The following is a 17,039-nucleotide window of genomic DNA, read 5'->3' on the forward strand; positions in this document are numbered from 1 at the left end:
AATAAAGAATAATATACAGAGATCCAACAGCAGACAAGAGGATCCCAAGAATCAAGTCAAAGATTTAAAATACCCAACCGGAAAAGCAAAAACAAAAAAGAATCCAGGAGAACCAAGATGGCGGCATAGGTAAACACCAAGACTGCCGCCGCAAACAACCACTTCAAAAATACAACTAAAAGACGGAACAGACATCACCCAGAACCACAGGAAAGCTGGCTGAGGAGAGACTCTTCAACTAGAAGGAAAGACAACAGCAAACCGAGGCTCAGAGGAGGCGCAGTGTGGAAAATACAAAGGTACCGAGGTGCGCGCGCAAAGCGGGCTGGTGGCTGAGGGCGCCGTTGTCGTTTTCAGTCGGGAGGGAGTCTCAGACTCTGAGCTCCAGATCCGGGCGAATCTCTAGGGACTCAGACTCAGACGGGAGAAGCGGGATTGTCCGGCATCAGTTGGAATCTGAGGACAGCTTTCTCTCCGAGGTTTGCAGCGGCTGCCGGGGTTCTGAGAAGCAGAGCCTCTGGGAAGGGACTGAGAGCAGCCACAACTGCTCCCTCCACCCGCCCTGTTGATCCCGCCCCGCCCAAGCCCTGCACAGAGCCATTTGCCGGATTGCCTCAGGCAAAGGCTAGATTAGCACCTCCCCAGAGGACGGAAGTTTTCCACACAGCTGATTCTCACAGCCAGTCAGCCTGGTGGTCAAATCCCTCAGTATTAACTAAAAAAATCAAGGCTTAACTAGAACAAGACTGCGCACAAAGACCACAAGGGGGTGCACCAAGAAAGCATAAAAAATGCGGAGACAAAAAAACATGACAGAAATGGAGGATATGGAGCTAAAAAACGCAATTTTGAGGGCTTGCAATAAACTTGTGGAGAGCCTCACAAAAAATAATGAGACCCTCGATGCTACGATAAAGAAACTAGAAATTAAGCATACAAGGACTGAAATAAAGAATATTATACCCAATAGCAGACCAGAGGAGTGCAAGAATCAAGCCAAAGATTTGAAATTCGAAGAAGCAAAAAACACCCAACCGGAAAAGCAAAATGAAAAAAGAATCCGAAAATACGAAGATAGTGTAAGGAGCCTCTGGGACAGCTTCAAGCGCACTAATGTCAGAATTATTGGGGTGCCAGAAGATGAGAGACAGCAAGATATTGAAAACCTATTTGAAGAAATAATGGCAGAAAACTTCCCCCACCTGGTGAAAGAAATGGACTTACAGGTCCAAGAAGCACAGAGAACCCCAAACAAAAGGAATCCAAAGAGGACCACACCAAGACACATCATAATTAAAATGCCAAGAGCAAAAGACAAAGAGAGAATCTTAAAAGCAGCAAGAGAAAGAGACTCAATTACAAACAAGGGAATACCCATACGACTGTCAGCTGATTTCTCAACAGAAACTTTGCTGGCCAGAAGGGAATGGCAAGAAATATTCAAAGTGCTGAATACCAAGAACCTACAACCAAGAGTACTTTATCCAGCAAAGCTATCATTCAGAATTAAAGGTCAGATAAAGAGCTTCACAGATAAGGAAAAGCTAAAGGAGTTCATCACCACCAAACCAGCATTATATGAAATGCTGAAAGGTATCCTTTAAGAAGAGGAAGAAGAAAAAGGTAAAGATACAAATTGTGTACAACAAACATGCATCTATCAACAAGTGAATCTAAGAATCAAGTGAATAAATAATCTGATGTACAGAATGAACTGGTGATTATAATGAATCAGGGACATAGAAAGGGAATGGGCAGACTATTCTTGGGGGGGGGGGGGAAGGGGAATGGGAGATGCGGGAAGAGACTGGACAAAAATCATGCACCTATGGATGAGGACAGTGGGTGAGGAATGAGGGCGGAGGGTGGGGCGGGAACTGGGAGGAGGGGAGTTATGGGGGGGGGAGGAACAAATGTAATCTGAACAATAAAGATTTAATTTTAAAAAAAAGAAAAGAAAAAAGAATCCAAAAATATGAAGATAGTGTAAGGAGCCTCTGGGACTTCAAGTGTACCAACATCTGAATTATAGGGGTGCCAGAAGAAGAAAGAGGGCAAGATATTGAAAACCTATTTGAAGAAATAATGACAGAAAACTTCCTCTACCTGGTGAAAGAAATAGACTTACAGGTCCAGGAAGTGCAGAGAACCCCAAACAAAAGGAATCCAAAGAGGACCACACCAAGACACATCATAATTAAAATGCCAAGAGCAGCCGAAACCGGTTTGGCTCAGTGGATAGAGCGTCGACCTGCGGACTGAAAGGTCCCAGGTTCGATTCCGGTCAAGGGCATGTACCTGGGTTGCGGGCACATCCCCAGTAGGAGATGTGCAGGAGGCAGCTGATCGATGTTTCTCTCTCATCGATGTTTCTAACTCTCTATCTCTCTCCCTTCCTCTCTGTAAAAAATCAATAAAATATATTTAAAAAAAATAAATAAATAAAATAAAATAAAATGCCAAGAGCAAAAGACAAAGGGAGAATCTTAAAAGCAGCAAGAGAAAGAAAGTCAGTTACCTACAAGGGAGTACCCATATGACTGTCAGCTGATTTCTCAACAGAAACTATGCAGGCCAGAAGAGAGTGGCAAGAAATATTCAAAGTGATGAATAGCAAGAACCCACAACCAAGATTACTTTATCCAGCAAAGCTATCATTCAGAATTGAAGGTCAGATAAAGAGCTTCACAGATAAGAAAAAGCTAAAGGAGTTCATCACCCCAAACCAGCATTATATGAAATGCTGAAAGGTATCCTTTAAGAAGAGGAAGAAGAAAAAGGTAAAGATAAAAATTATGTACAGCAAATACATATCTATCAACAAGTGAATCTAAAAATCAAGTGAATAAAAAATCTGATGAACAGAGTAAACTGGTGAATATAATAGAACCAGGGGCATGGAAAGGGAGTGGACTGATAATTCTTGGGGGGAAAGGGGTGTGGGGGTGCAGGAAGAGACTGGACAAAAATCATACACCTATGGATGAGGACAGTGGGAGGGTTAAGGGCAGAGGGTGGGGTGGGACCTGGGTGGAGGAGAGCTATGGGGGGAAAAAAGAGGAACAACTGTAATAATCTGAACAATAAAGATTTAATTTAAAAAAAAAGAAAAAGGAAAATGAATCTAAGGCATAAAGACTTATGATAAAATGAACACCTATGAACTCACCTCCCAGTTTATTGTTAGGTTTAATGTAAGGTTTAATCTGAGATTTAAGATTTAATCTGACCAAAGCCAATAAATTGACCAAGACAAGCAGGGTAAGAGCAAAATATCGCGTTTATTGGAAGCTCTCGGGCAAGGTCCCACGGTCTGGGGGTGCAGGCCGGGGGAGTCACACCCGCTATGCCTGGCAGAGCTTTTTTATGCTGCTGTTGGACCAATCAGGTTTATCTGAGGTAGCTTGTGGAGGGTGATTGATGAGCGGGAAGTTGGTACAGCTGCACCCTGGCCATCTTGAGAAGTCTCCGGTGGTTATTTATTGGCCATCAGCACAACAGGATGCTCTGGTGGGTCCCAGGATGGCAGCTATTGTCCAGCAGGATGTGGCTCGGCAGTTCTGGGTTGTTTTGTTCAACTCAGCTGGTGGGATCAGGAAAGACCCTATTTTCCCAGCCCCAGACCTTACATTTATGATGGGCAACAGGACTATCCCTTAAATCCCCCCCCCCCCACCCCTCTCAGAGATAACCCCCATTGAGAGCTTTTTGTTTATTATTCCTTTGTATTTCTTCATAGATTTATCACCTAGGCTTTGTCCCAAAAACATCTTGAACAATTTTGCATGGTTTTTTTTTCTCGTAATATAAAAGGAATCATTTTCATGCATTCTTTTACAAGGCACTTTTTTTTGTTCAGCATTATATTTCTGAGACTCACTTGTGTGGTTCTGTGTAACTGGTATTAATTAATCCATTTAGCTATTGATTAGCATCTGGGTTATTTCTATTTATTTTGCTATTAGAAATAATGCTGCTAGGAGCTCTTTTGTATATTTCCCTAAGTACACCTATGCAACGATTTTTCCAGGGTGTATTTCTTGGTGTGGAATTGCTGGTTCATTGGATATACCTTCAAAGTTATTAAATAATGGTAAACTGAATTTGGTTTCTAAAGAGAATTATACCAGTTTACATTGTCACCAGAAATACATTGGTGTTCTATACCCTTTGCTAATCATTGCTATTACAATATTGTTTTTGATTGCCAGTCTGGTTGGTATAAAATGTTTTCTCATGGGGTTTACATGTTCATTTGTTCAATTACTAGCAAAGCATAGCATATTTTCATGTTTATTGGCCATGTTTTTGCCCATTGGGTGGGTGGCCCTTTGCCTATTATATGTGATGCATGTATCTTCTTCCAAATGTCTTTGACTCCCTTTGTGTATCTTTCAATAAACATTCTTTAAGTTTAAAATAAAATAAAATATACAATGATGCATGTCAACGCTCACGCCACAGACAAAACACCCACATGCTCCACAACCCAATAGCAGATACATTAGCAGAAGGCATCACACCTGAAGACAACATCACTATCGTGGACAAATCAAAATCATTAGCAATTAATCTAAAATTAGTAAGAAATGAAAATAATGACTAGTCCATCACCCTTCTTCCTAAACTTAAATTTAGGAAAGAAAATGGCAAATACAAATTGCTCCCATCTACGTCAGAACTCACCTTTGCACCACAATCTATACAACAGATACGTACAACATTAGGATACCTCAAACATTCTTCTCTTGCCCCTTGGTTCCTTAAGATGCAGGGGTCCTCAAACTTTTTAAACAGGGGTCCAGTTCACTGTCCCTCAGATTGTTGGAGGGCCGGACTATAATTTAAAAAAAACTATGAACAAATTCCTATGCACACTGCACATATCTTATTTTGAAGTAAAAAAACAAAACGGGAACAAATACAGTATTTGTATTGCATGTGGCCCGTGGGCTGTAGTTTGAGGACCCCTGCTAAGAGGAACCTAAAGGCACCCATTAAACTCATCAAGCAAGCAATCAATTCCTGTGAACAATGCAAAGGCACTCACACGTTTAAATCTCTTATAACACCCAGACTGACTAATGCATTTGTGCCTAAGACTTGATTAGGCTTGCCTAATCAAGCCTTACAAATTGATTTTATTGGACCACTTCAGGTACCCTTTGCAGACAAATATGCATGCACTATTGTTGATACAGCAACTGGAATACTTTATGCTTATGCCTCAAGACATCCAAATGCAAAAACCACTATTCAAGCACTCTCAACATGGTTCTCATTCTATGGACCACTGCAAATCTTTCAATCAGACCAAGGCACACACTTCACAGCATCATCAGTCCAACAAGAAGCACAAGACTTAGCCATCGATTGGAATTTCCACCTGCCTTATAACCCACAAGCAGCTGGACACATAGACACAATGGCCTCCTCAAACACAAACAGCAAACACTACTCATGGACAGGTCATTCAAGACACTACAAGAATTACTAGACAAAGCATGTCTACAACTAAACTCCACACCTAAGGCAAATAGACTTTCCCCAATAGAAGAATTACTCCAACCACACATCTACACTAATAAAAGAGAAACATGGTAATTAGCGTACGACCGCTACCTTTCCCATTGGCTAATCAGTGAGTATATGCAAATTAACTGTCAGCCAAGATGGCGGCCGGAAGCCAGGCAGCTGGAAGCGAACATGAGGCTTGCTTGCTCCAGTGACTGCAGACTCCAACGTTCCCCGCCTGACTTGCCGGCCTCTGAGTTGCAACTCTAAGCAACTATGTACTATGTTGCAAATAAGAAGCTAAACAAAACCCCAGAAACCAGCTTTCAGCCTGCCGGGATCTCAGAGCTGAAGTTATACATTGTTTCGATTATAGAACGGCAAACAAACCAGATAGGAAGCCTCAGAGCTAGAGCCAGAGCTAAAGCTGGACCAGAATAAAATAAAAAAAAAGAGAAAAAAAAGGAGTGGTTGGGAGCTTCAGTCAACAACCGCCAGCCTGAAAGCAGCCCTCAGCCCCTCACCCAGACTGGCCAGGCACCCCAGTGGGGACCCCCACCCTGAAGGGTGTGTGACCAGCTGCAAACAGCCATCATCCCCTCATCCAGGCTGGCACCCCAGTGGGGACCCCCACCCTGATCCAGGACACCCTTCAGGGCAAACCAGCTGGCCTCCAGGCCTCTATCCTATATAGTAAAAGGGTAATATGCCTCCCAGCACCGGGATCAGCGGAGCCTCGAGGCCTCCTGGCACCGGATCAGTGTGACAGGGGGCAGCGCCCAAACCCCCTGATCGCCATGCAGCTCTGTGTGTGACAGGGGACGGGGCCACAACCTCCCTATCTACCCTGCTCTGTGTGTGACAGGGTAGAGCCATAACCTCCCCATCGGCCCTGCCCTGAGTGTGACAGTGGCGGCGCCCCAACCCCCTGATTGGCCCTGCTCTGTGCGTGACAGGGGGTGGCGCCGCAACCTCCTCATCGACCCTGCCTTGAGTGTGACAGGGGGCGTTGCCCCAACCCCCTAATCGGCCCCACCCTGAGCGTGACTGAGGGTGGCATCGCAACCTCCCAATCCGCTCTGCTCTGTGCATGACAGGGGGTGGCGCCCCAACTCCCCAATCAGCCCTGCTCTGAGCCTGACCAGGGGCTGCACCTAGGGATTGGGCCTGCCCTCTACCACCCAGGAGCAGGCCTAAGCCAGCAGGTCGTTATCTCCTGAGGGGTCCCAGACTGCAAGAGGGCACAGGCCGGGCTGAGGGACACCCCCCCCAGTGCACAAATTTTTGTGCACCGGGCCTCTAGTTGTAAATAATTCCATTGCAGATCATGAACCACCCCTCAATATCACCAAAAAATTACCCTATAAAATCTTAACCAAATCCGCTAAGGCTGGCTCCTTATCCCCACAGGAAATAATCGCCCACTCTGGATCATCGCTCTTCTGGACTGTAAACAGTCTAGGACACCTACAACAAACCAAACTACAGAACTCTACCCTCTGGCATGACCCAACTGCTCACCCAAAAGCTTCTATATTGATCTCTACACACTTCTCTCACTCCCCTTCTCAATCCTTCCCACACTAGTTCTAGTGTTGACTCTCAAATGCCTCCTTAACAATGTGCTTAAGGACTGTCTGCATCTCCCTCTTTGGATTCCTCCTCCTTATAGCACTCTTAGCAACCCCACTGACACTCCATTGGATGTGGTGTGGTGTCCGTATCTTTCATGTGACAATACCACCACCACCGAGCCCGCCATCACCGTCCACGCGACCCTAGAGACCTTAAAAAACCCCTGCTCCGCTCTTTATAACTATACCCTCTGCATCCTAAACAAATAGTACCCCTCTCTTTTTCAGTGATCAGGCACTGGAAACCCGGAACAACTAGATGAATTTCTAGAAGAAATCTCAGCAGTCCCAGTACCCCCACAATCCACACCAAACCAATCCCCCACTTACCCTACTGTTCTCTCTACCCCACTTCCAATTAACCCTCCTTCAGAACGAGCCCCATACCCAACAATTCCTCCTTACCCTGGTATTGCTCTTGACAATTATCGCATACGACTTCACCCCCTGATATGTAATGATTCTTGGTACTGCTGGATACCCAACTCTTATTCTGAAAACCCAGCAAACCTACAGACTAGCCTCACAGGCCCAGTGAGACAAAGTCTCCATAACCTGCTGGATGATATTCAAGCATTTTTTAAAATATATTTTATTGATTTTTTTACAGAGAGGAAGGGAGAGAGATAGAGAGTTAGAAACATCAATGAGAGAGAAACATCGATCAGCTGCCTCCTGCACACCCCCTACTGGGGATGTGCCCACAACCCAGGTACATGCCCTTGACCGGAATCGAACCTGGGACCTTTCAGTCCGCAGGCCGACGCTCTATCCACTGAGCCAAACTGGTTTCGGCAGATATTCAAGCATTTGCTGAATATCTCCCAGAGCAAATTACTATTAATTACCTCCACCTCTTACAGCACTACACTCGCTTGGTGGAGGCAGCCATCTACTCTCCTAATAGAGACCCAGATCCTATCCCAACTACTCTCATTAGCAACCTCCTTCATTGCTTCTTATGCTCCACTATCAATCCCCACCATTTCCCCTCACGCTGCCAATATGGGAATGCATACCCAGTATCACTCAGGAAGAAATCACCATGCACTTTAGCACAAGACATCATTCAGGATTTAGAACAGGGAGACATGCAATTAGATATTTTCTGTTACCGCTAGTCTTTATGCTCTCCCTTATTACTGCCACCTCTGCTAATGCTACCACTACTATTGATACCTCCAATGCCTCAACCCATACTTCTATAATCACTACTTCTATCTCGAACCCTACCACTGCTCCCTCTACTACCACAACAACAATCCCTTCACTTATCTTTCTTACACATCCTACCCATATACCTAAACTGAAAAAAATCGGGAAAACACTATGTGTACCCAACTGTACACATAGTGACAAATAATACTTCCTTATTCTCATACTCTATAGGACACTTTGATTTTAATACCTCGATCTACTACCATAGCACCTATAAACTCTGCCCTGCATACCTTCCTGCACACTCTTGCCAAACCCTTGCACTAAATTCTGAGCAAACGACTCTTAGAGCTCATTACTACACCCAACTGAAAAACTGCACACCACTTCAATGGTTTCAAGATGCACTCACCACTAGATCAATATCAATCATAGACACACAGCATTGTGAACCATCAACTACAACATATAAAACCATTAACAAATCCTCTTATTCTCAACCCATCCAAAACATAGATCCCTTTGTTACTCATGTATACAAAGAGCAAATCTCAATGTCATTCCCTTTATGGAAAGACTAATGCATTTCTGGTACATGGGTGAAGAGGGAGACAATTTTGAGGATTATGAGAATTTGGGTTATGATGAATACACAAATGACACAATTACAACATCTACACCTACAACAACACCTACAGGAATACCTATCTTTAACAGACATCCATTCTTTTCACCACCTACTAAACCCAACTCTCCCACTAGGATTCAATGAAATGGAACATTTTAATATGACTCATATAATCACAGAAAACAGTATTACATATTATCAATACTACCTCATAGGCTTTCCTAACTTTCCAATCTTCGGCAACTTCTGCATTGACTCATGTCACCAACACTTATATCACCTCTTACAACACCACTAGAGGACGTCATAACCCCTCAGGAATTTTTAACCTCAGACTAAAATTTCTGGCCATACATATTCCACAAGTTCTTACAGATCTCATTACACCACTTGTATTTAAAAATTTCAACAATCCTTTACTCCAAATTAATAACAATCTTAAACTTGGTAAAATAGCTCGCATATGCTTCATTGCATTTATCCCGAATGACACCCAGTCCAACATAGAAAATTTCTTTAAACAGAAAAAAATGATGACTCTGATTTAGTTCTTGGAGCATACATTGAACTTCTTACGGTTCTCAATTGCTTCAATGCCATGGAGAAAGTCTCTCCTCAAGTCTTATGGCTTCTCCAGGCACACACTGTCAGACAACACGAATCCGTTAAATGGAAAGTATCCCAACCCGAATTTTGGGGATTTTGGAAAACAAACTTCACAACACCACATTTCCCAGGAGTCATATCCAACACACACACATTACTTGAAGACAAACCTGTTTACTCCTTTAATGGATCTCACCTCTGTAACACTACAGCAACCAGACACAGAGCATACATTCTTGCAAATCTCACTAACATACCCCTATCTCCCAACTTTCATGCAACATACCCTAAACTCCCCATTGTGAAACTTCCTAATATAACACACAGCAATATCTACAATACCCTCAGAAACACTCTCTACTACACCCTTGATGGAGACCCTTACACATGGGCAAATGTTTCATGGTCGAAAGGAAACTACAAATTCCCAGTCTTCCTACTTAAAAGGACTACGCCCATGTATAGCCTTACAGGTGGCTGTGTCTCTCACCTCCAATTCGTGGGATTCAAACTACCCTACCTACTCCAGACACATCAAACCTATGCTTCTTCCTTCAATTCTCTTCACACAAATCCATATTCTTATGGCCCATTCCCTATTACCTCCTGGACTAACTTTTCTATTCCTTTCAAATTCACTACTGGCAATAGCGTAGACACTGCCAATTCACCCAGCGACTCCACCACATACATTTATCAATACCCTAAAACTGTAATCAGACCTAATATCATCTCTAATCCTGACCTAAGACACCATTCATGTTTAAATATTCAGGACGACCTTGTAAACCTTACATATAACATCTCATATGGTCTGAAACCTATTGCATGGTTCTACAATTTTGGAGCAAACATTAATCCAACAAACACACACAGACTTTCAGGAACCCTATCACAAAGATACCAACAATACATGCTCCACTATATGGATGGTGCATGGAACAAATTATACCTACACTCTTACTCACCCATTACAAACCACACTGTATTACACACAACTCTCTTTTGCGGATTGCTTTACAAAAAACCCTCTTCAACCTTGCGTTATTCATAGAGGATGTTATAACAGCACAGTATGCCTTAGAACATACCACTACCAACCACTATTCTCTTATGGCATCACCAACCCTCAACCTTCTACATCTCCACCACCACCAATTATAACCCAAACAAACAACCCAATGAGAATTATCTACAGACCTATAATCCACTCTACAACTATTATTTTTACAAAACAAGATTTTCTAGTAACTACTATCATTCCCCAATGCGCACCCCTCAGAAATAAACTCCAAGTTAACCTTCCATCACTGCCATCTATTGGACAAACCAACCGCAGACACTTGCTTCAACTTGGACTCGCTGTTGCAGCTCTTTCTCTCACGGTCTCTTTAGCTAACACTGTCAAAATTGCCGAAATATCTTTAGACCTACAAAAATACACCAAACTTCAAAACTCTAGATATAATGAACGCTTACACCTTATATCTAGAAATTTCCACTCAGCCTATGAATTAGCAATCCAAACCCAACAGCAACTGAAACTACTCTCAGCCGGAGCAAAAACCATGGATGACAACATCCGCCAGCTTCACGTAGACCTTCAGGATCTCAATACCAGGTTCTCAGACTTCCAACTACTTTATTCCTGCCAACAAACCCAAAACTTCCTCACTGTGCTCTTAAAGACATTCATACCCTATGCTTCTGGGACATGGCTTCAACCCAACCTGGAGTGATTCAACCGCTATGGTTGATTTCTCTAAACCTGTTGGCTGCGATTTATTCTCTTGCCAACTAACTATTCTTCCTACAATAGGTGGCGAACACCTGGTCGGATATTCTGCCCTAAATCTCCCTGCACTCTTACCTGACGGTACGTGGGCTAAACCCGATTCTGACCTACTTTATGCTGAACCTTACTTCTCCCCCCGAAACTCCCTTGTTGAATTCACACCTAATATCTACATTGCTGCCAACCCACTTCAACTGTCCCTCTTCTCAGTCCCCATGAACCCCCATACCCCAGAACCCCTTATATATAACTTCGGCCATTTTTATTTCCTTACCTGCTTTGTGAATATTACATATTATGATTATACCTCTAATTCTGACCTTCCTCTTGATTCTTCTAATAACTGCACCCTTCTTTCTCACCCTATGAATATTATATATCTTAATGACACCCAATATTCCTCCTTTATTGAAAGAACTTCCCTATATTTTCATCCCTCTGTACCTATCCAATTCTCTATCTCCCTGAAGCATTACACCAACCCGTTTCCATTAATAACACCATTTCTAAGTTAAAAGAACTCCAGAAACACTCTGATGACACCATCAAGAAACTTGGAGCAACATTGAAAGCCATCGACCACCTACTCCTGACACCCAACAGCATGACCCTCAACACAGCTGCAGACCTGGCCGACCTTGACAAACACTGCGACTTCAGGACCACCATCGCTTCTCTCTGGAGGACTGTACCTTGCACCCCACACTGGAATCTCTTTAACCCCCTCTATTACATCCAAAAAGGATGGAACTCTGTCACCTCTACTTGGCAAACAGCTAAAACCATTTTATTTGTCTTAGCCATTATCTACCTCCTCTCCTTCTTCATTAGATTCCTACGCTGCAGAAAAAATAAAATTAGGGGTCGACCAAGATGGCGGCGTAGGTAAACACCGGAGACCGCTGCCGCAAACAACCATTTCAAAAATACAACTAAAAGACTGAACGGACATCACCCAGAACCACAGGAAGGCTGGCTGAAGAGAGACTCTACAACTAGAAGGAAAGAGAACAGCAAATCGAGGCTCAGAGGCGGCGCAGTGTGGAAAATACAAAGGTACCGAGGTGCGCGCGAAAGCGGGCTGGTGGCTGAGGGCGCGGTTGTCGTTTTCTGTCGGGAGTGAGTCTCAGACTCTGGGCTCCAGATCCGGGCGAATCTCTAGGGACCCAGACTCAAACGGGAGAAGCGGGATTACCCGGCATCAGTTGGAACCTGAGGGCAGCTTTCTCTCCGAGGTTTGCAGCGGCTGCCGGGGTTCTGAGAAGCAGAGCCTCTGGGAACGGGACTGAGCGCGGCCATAACTGCTCCCTCCGCCCGCCCTGTTGAGCCCGCCCCGCCCAAAGCCTGCGCACAGCCATTTGCCGATCGCCTCAGGCAAAGGCTGGATTAGCGCCTCCCCAGAAGACAGACGTTTTCCGCACAGCTGATTCCTATAGCCAGTCGGCCTGAGGGTCAAATCCCTCTAGTGTTAACTACAACAATTAAGGCTTGGCTAGAACAAGACTGCGCACAGAGACCACAAGGGGGTGCACCAAGAAAGCATAAAAGATGCGGAGACAAAAAAACATGACAGAAATGGAGGATATGGAGCTAAGAATCGCAATTTTGAGGGCTTGCCATAAATTTGTGCAGAACCTCACGAAAACTAATGAGACCCTCGATGCTACGATAAAGAAATTAGAAAGTAAGCATACACGGACTGAAATAAAGAATATTATACCCAATAGCAGACCAGAGGAGTACAATAATCAAACCAAAGATTCGACAAAAAACACCCAATTGGAAAAGCAAAATGAAAAAAGAATCCGAAAGTGTGAAGATAGTGTAAGGAGCCTCTGGGACAGCTTTAAGCGGTCTAATATCAGAGTCATTGGAGTGCCAGAAGATGAGAGACAGCAAGATATTGAAAACCTATTTCAAGAAATAATGGCAGAAAACTTCCCCCACCTGGTGAAAGAAATGGACTTACAGGTCCAAGAAGCACAGAGAACCCCAAACAAAAGGAATCCAAAGAGGACCACACCAAGACACATCATCATTAAAATGCCAAGGGCAAAAGACAAAGAGAAAATCTTAAAAGCAGCAAGAGAAAGAGGCTCAATTACCTACAAGGGAATACCCATAAGACTGTCAGCTGATTTCTCAACAGAAACTTTGCAGGCCAGAAGGGAATGGCAAGAAATATTCAAAGTGCTGAATACCAAGAACCTACAACCAAGATTACTTTATCCAGCAAAGCTATCATTCAGAATTGAAGGTCAGATAAAGAGCTTCACAGATAAGGAAAAGCTAAAGGAGTTCATCACCGCCAAACCAGTATTATATGAAATGCTGAAAGGTATCCTTTAAGAAGAGGAAGAAGAAGAAAAAGGTAAAGATACAAATTATGAACAACAAACATGCATCTATCAACAAATGAATCTAAGAATCAAGTGAATAAATAACCTGATGTACAGAATGAACTGGTGATTATAATAGAATCAGGGGCATAGAAAGGGAATAGACTGACTATTCTTGGGGGAAAAAGGGGTGTGGGAGATGCGGGAAGTGACTGGACAAAAATCATGCACCTATGGATGAACACAGTGGGTGGGGAGTGAGGGTGGAGGGTGGGGTGGGAGCTGGAAGGAGGGGAGTTATGGGGGGAAAAAAGAGGAACAAATGTAATAATCTGAACAATAAAGATTTAATTTAAAAAAAAAAAAAAAAAAAGAAACAAAAAAAAAATAAAATTAATTTTTGGCTCCCTGTGGTCCCCCTCCCCATATGTCCCTCGGGGACCACCAGGTGGAATGTTATAATAATGTTATGGTCATAAGGAAACCCCTCTAATGTGTGGAAATAATTACTGTGTGAAATGTTTGCTGTGTGAAGACCCCAATACTCTGTAACTTCCAAAATGTGGTGAATGCCCCACTATCTTGATGTGAATGCCCTAAGCCCTTAAAGTGTAAACACCCTGCTCCTAGCATAAGGCACACCGTCTGGCCCACACGGATAAGACACAAGTTGTTTACTACTGGCTGTATAAGAGCAGATTTTCTTCAGTGGACATCTCCTGCCTGATGAGAGGCGGACTCCACGTCACTCCGTGAGACGAGCCCCTGATTGACTGCTGTGCTGTGTGAGCCTGACCCAACTGCGGCCGCCCGTCTGTCTCTGTCTTCATCGTCCGTCTTTCGGTGCGCATCGCCGGGCGCATTTGCTGGAGCCTAGGACCCACTAGGAATAGTTGTGATTGCATACTAATTCTGTCTGTGTGTTCATGTGTTCCGGCTCGGCTCAACTGTCTAGGTTTGAAGTACCAGGGGGTAGGCCGTTATTGCTGACCCCTGGTCACCTGCGTATGTCCCACTAAATCTAGACAGATCATTAATTAATTGGGGCATAACTGGGACACTTAGGAAGAACAGCTCTCCGCTCCTGACCTGCAGATTTGAGGGCTGCTGAGCAGGTCAGCAGTGCAGAACCACAGCTCCCCTACTCGTCCCCAAATCAGCCTGGGTCCCTTTCCTGCTCACCCACACAGAGCGGCTTTGTACCAGGCCCACAGGAAGGCCTGCCTGGGGAACGAATCAGTCACCAAGTCTAGAGCCCTTTTGTTCTTTGCTGTTTTATTCACGCCCTTCTGAGGAAGTAAAACGAAATGTGCGTTGCTGGAAGAATTAATCGCTTAAAACTTGTAGGTCATTTTAGTTTCAGTTTCCACGGCGATTTGCTGTGGCCTCACTCTGCCCAGCCAGCAGCCTCCTCTGAAACCCGGTCATCTCTTTATTTCACTATTAAGGCATTTCCCGCCCCCTCCCCTGCTCCCTGCCCGCCCCACCTGCTTCAGGGTAGGTGCAGATGAGCAGGTCCTCGGGCCTGGCCTGGAAGTCCCAGATCTGGTCCCAGCTGTCGCAGGTGGGCGTGGGTTGCAGGATTCCCTTCACATAGTCCACAGTCATGCGCTCTGTCCCATCCCATTTCAGCTCCATTCTGCTCAAGGCCATTGGTGTCGGGAGTCGAGTGCTATTCCCACAGACTGCGGGCTCTCAGTCAGCGCAGAGCTGTGGTCGGACACCCTACAGGCAGCCTCTGACCGCAGCCTCCTGGGAGCCTGCGCGGGGCAGGGAAAAGCCGCTACCTGGTGGCCCCGCCCTGAGCCGGCCTGTGGTTTGGGACTTCGCACTCAGGCGCTTCCTGGCCTCGGCCCTCCCCCGACTGCGGCACCCCGGGCCCCGCCGATCCGGAGCGACACCCCGGGCCTCGCCAATCCGAGCGCTGGGTGCTGCTGGCCCTGCCCTCGGCATCAATGCAACAAGGGTCAGGGCCAGCTCTCACGTGTCACCTGTGCTCATGGGATAAGGCGCAGGCGCTTCAGCTGTCTCTCCTGGGAGGTCTACGCCGAGTGCAGGGGTGACAGATGGCAGCAGCGAGCCACTTCCTGGCGGCCGGAGGGCAGGCCTGTGGCTGTGACCCACGAGGTCCCGGATGGGACCCTCCCGGCCCAGAAACCGACAGGCTCCGCTCTGGGTTTAAAGAATAAAACAAACTGGCTCATGAGAGGAGGTTCCTTCCTGCTGGAGCGTGTAGTGTTCCTACCAACAGGCGTCTCTTCACGGCTCTTAAACAGGTTGTCTCAAAAGCAAAGGGAGTGACAGGGGGGGTTGCGTTAGGACTCGCCCCACCTGCTTCCTCCTTGGGGCTCACTCCAGAGGCGGCTGTGGGCTCGTTTCCGGAGCAGCCTGGCTCCTGAGAGCCGCTTTCCTCCTCCCTCGGGGCCCCCTCCTCCTGGCTGACCAGCTCTCCATAGGCCGGTTCCTCTCCATTGTCCCTTCAAATGCTAAGTGCGATTGGTCACCAGCCAACTTCCCTGTCGTCCTGTGATACAAGAGAACAGCCATCGCTCTGCTCCTGTTTCTCTTCCTGGCACAGAGCTCCTAACCTTTGGAAGTGCCTGTGGTTGGAGCGCCCTTGCTTATTCATGAGGAGTCCCTCCCCACCACACCTGGGCAGATGCTAATGAGGGGCCAGGGGGCCCTGGGATAGTCTCCCAGTGGAGCGGGCTGGCCACACCCGGAAGAAGCGCATGGCTAGAGGGTGGGAACTTTTTCAGGCCCATCCCCAACCTGCAGGGAGGGGAGACTGGCTAAGGCCCCAAGAAAGCTCTGGCCACTGAAGCTTCAGTGGGTGGTGAGCACGTGATGTTCTGGGGGGGTGACAGGCCCAGATGCCATGGGAAAGGGCCTGGACCCTCTCTGCCCCTCTCCTCAGCCCTGGAACTATGAACTTCTCCCACTAGATGGCTGGAGAGAGAGCAGCTGGGTGAGGCTGGTTAGGTTCTCTCCTGGGCTTTGAAGCAAAAATACAGAAAGAAGTTGTCAGTCTGTTGTGAGAATGGCCCCTAAAGCTACTAGTGAGAAGGCGGAAAACAGGCAGGAAGGTTCTCTTAGTGCCTGTGTGTGGCCTCTGAGAGTTCCATCCCAGACAACAGCAACACAAACCAGGCAGACATGGCCCCGCCCGTTTCACTGGGGGTTAGAGCATCGGCTGCAGGCCGAGGGGTCGGGTTCAGCTCCAGCCAAGGGCACTTACCTCCATTGCAGGCTCGATCCTCGGCCGGTCAGGGCAAGTGCAGGAGGCAACCAATCGAAGTGTCTCTCATGTCAGTGTTTCCCTCTGTCTCTCACCTGCCTTCCACCCTCTAAAAATCAAGGGCAGA

The 17,039-nt window shown here is 45.9% G+C and overlaps 1 protein-coding gene across 1 annotated transcript in view; it reads right to left on the bottom strand.

Moving 5' to 3' along the window:
- LOC139000929 (sulfotransferase 1C4-like) overlaps positions 1 to 15,470 on the bottom strand; it is a 33,329-nt gene extending 17,859 nt beyond the window's left edge. Inside the window, exon 1 of the mRNA XM_070402864.1 lies at positions 15,162 to 15,470. Coding sequence (XP_070258965.1) covers positions 15,162 to 15,327 — 166 coding nt within the window. The 5' untranslated portion in view covers positions 15,328 to 15,470. The remainder of the gene's footprint in view (positions 1 to 15,161) is intronic.
- Between the last annotated feature and the right edge of the window lie 1,569 nt (positions 15,471 to 17,039).

Source organism: Myotis yumanensis, unplaced genomic scaffold, assembly GCF_028538775.1.
Source record: "Myotis yumanensis isolate MYYU_CA2020_CCGP unplaced genomic scaffold, mMyoYum1.0.hap1 SCAF_44, whole genome shotgun sequence".
Taxonomy (NCBI): domain Eukaryota; kingdom Metazoa; phylum Chordata; class Mammalia; order Chiroptera; family Vespertilionidae; genus Myotis; species Myotis yumanensis.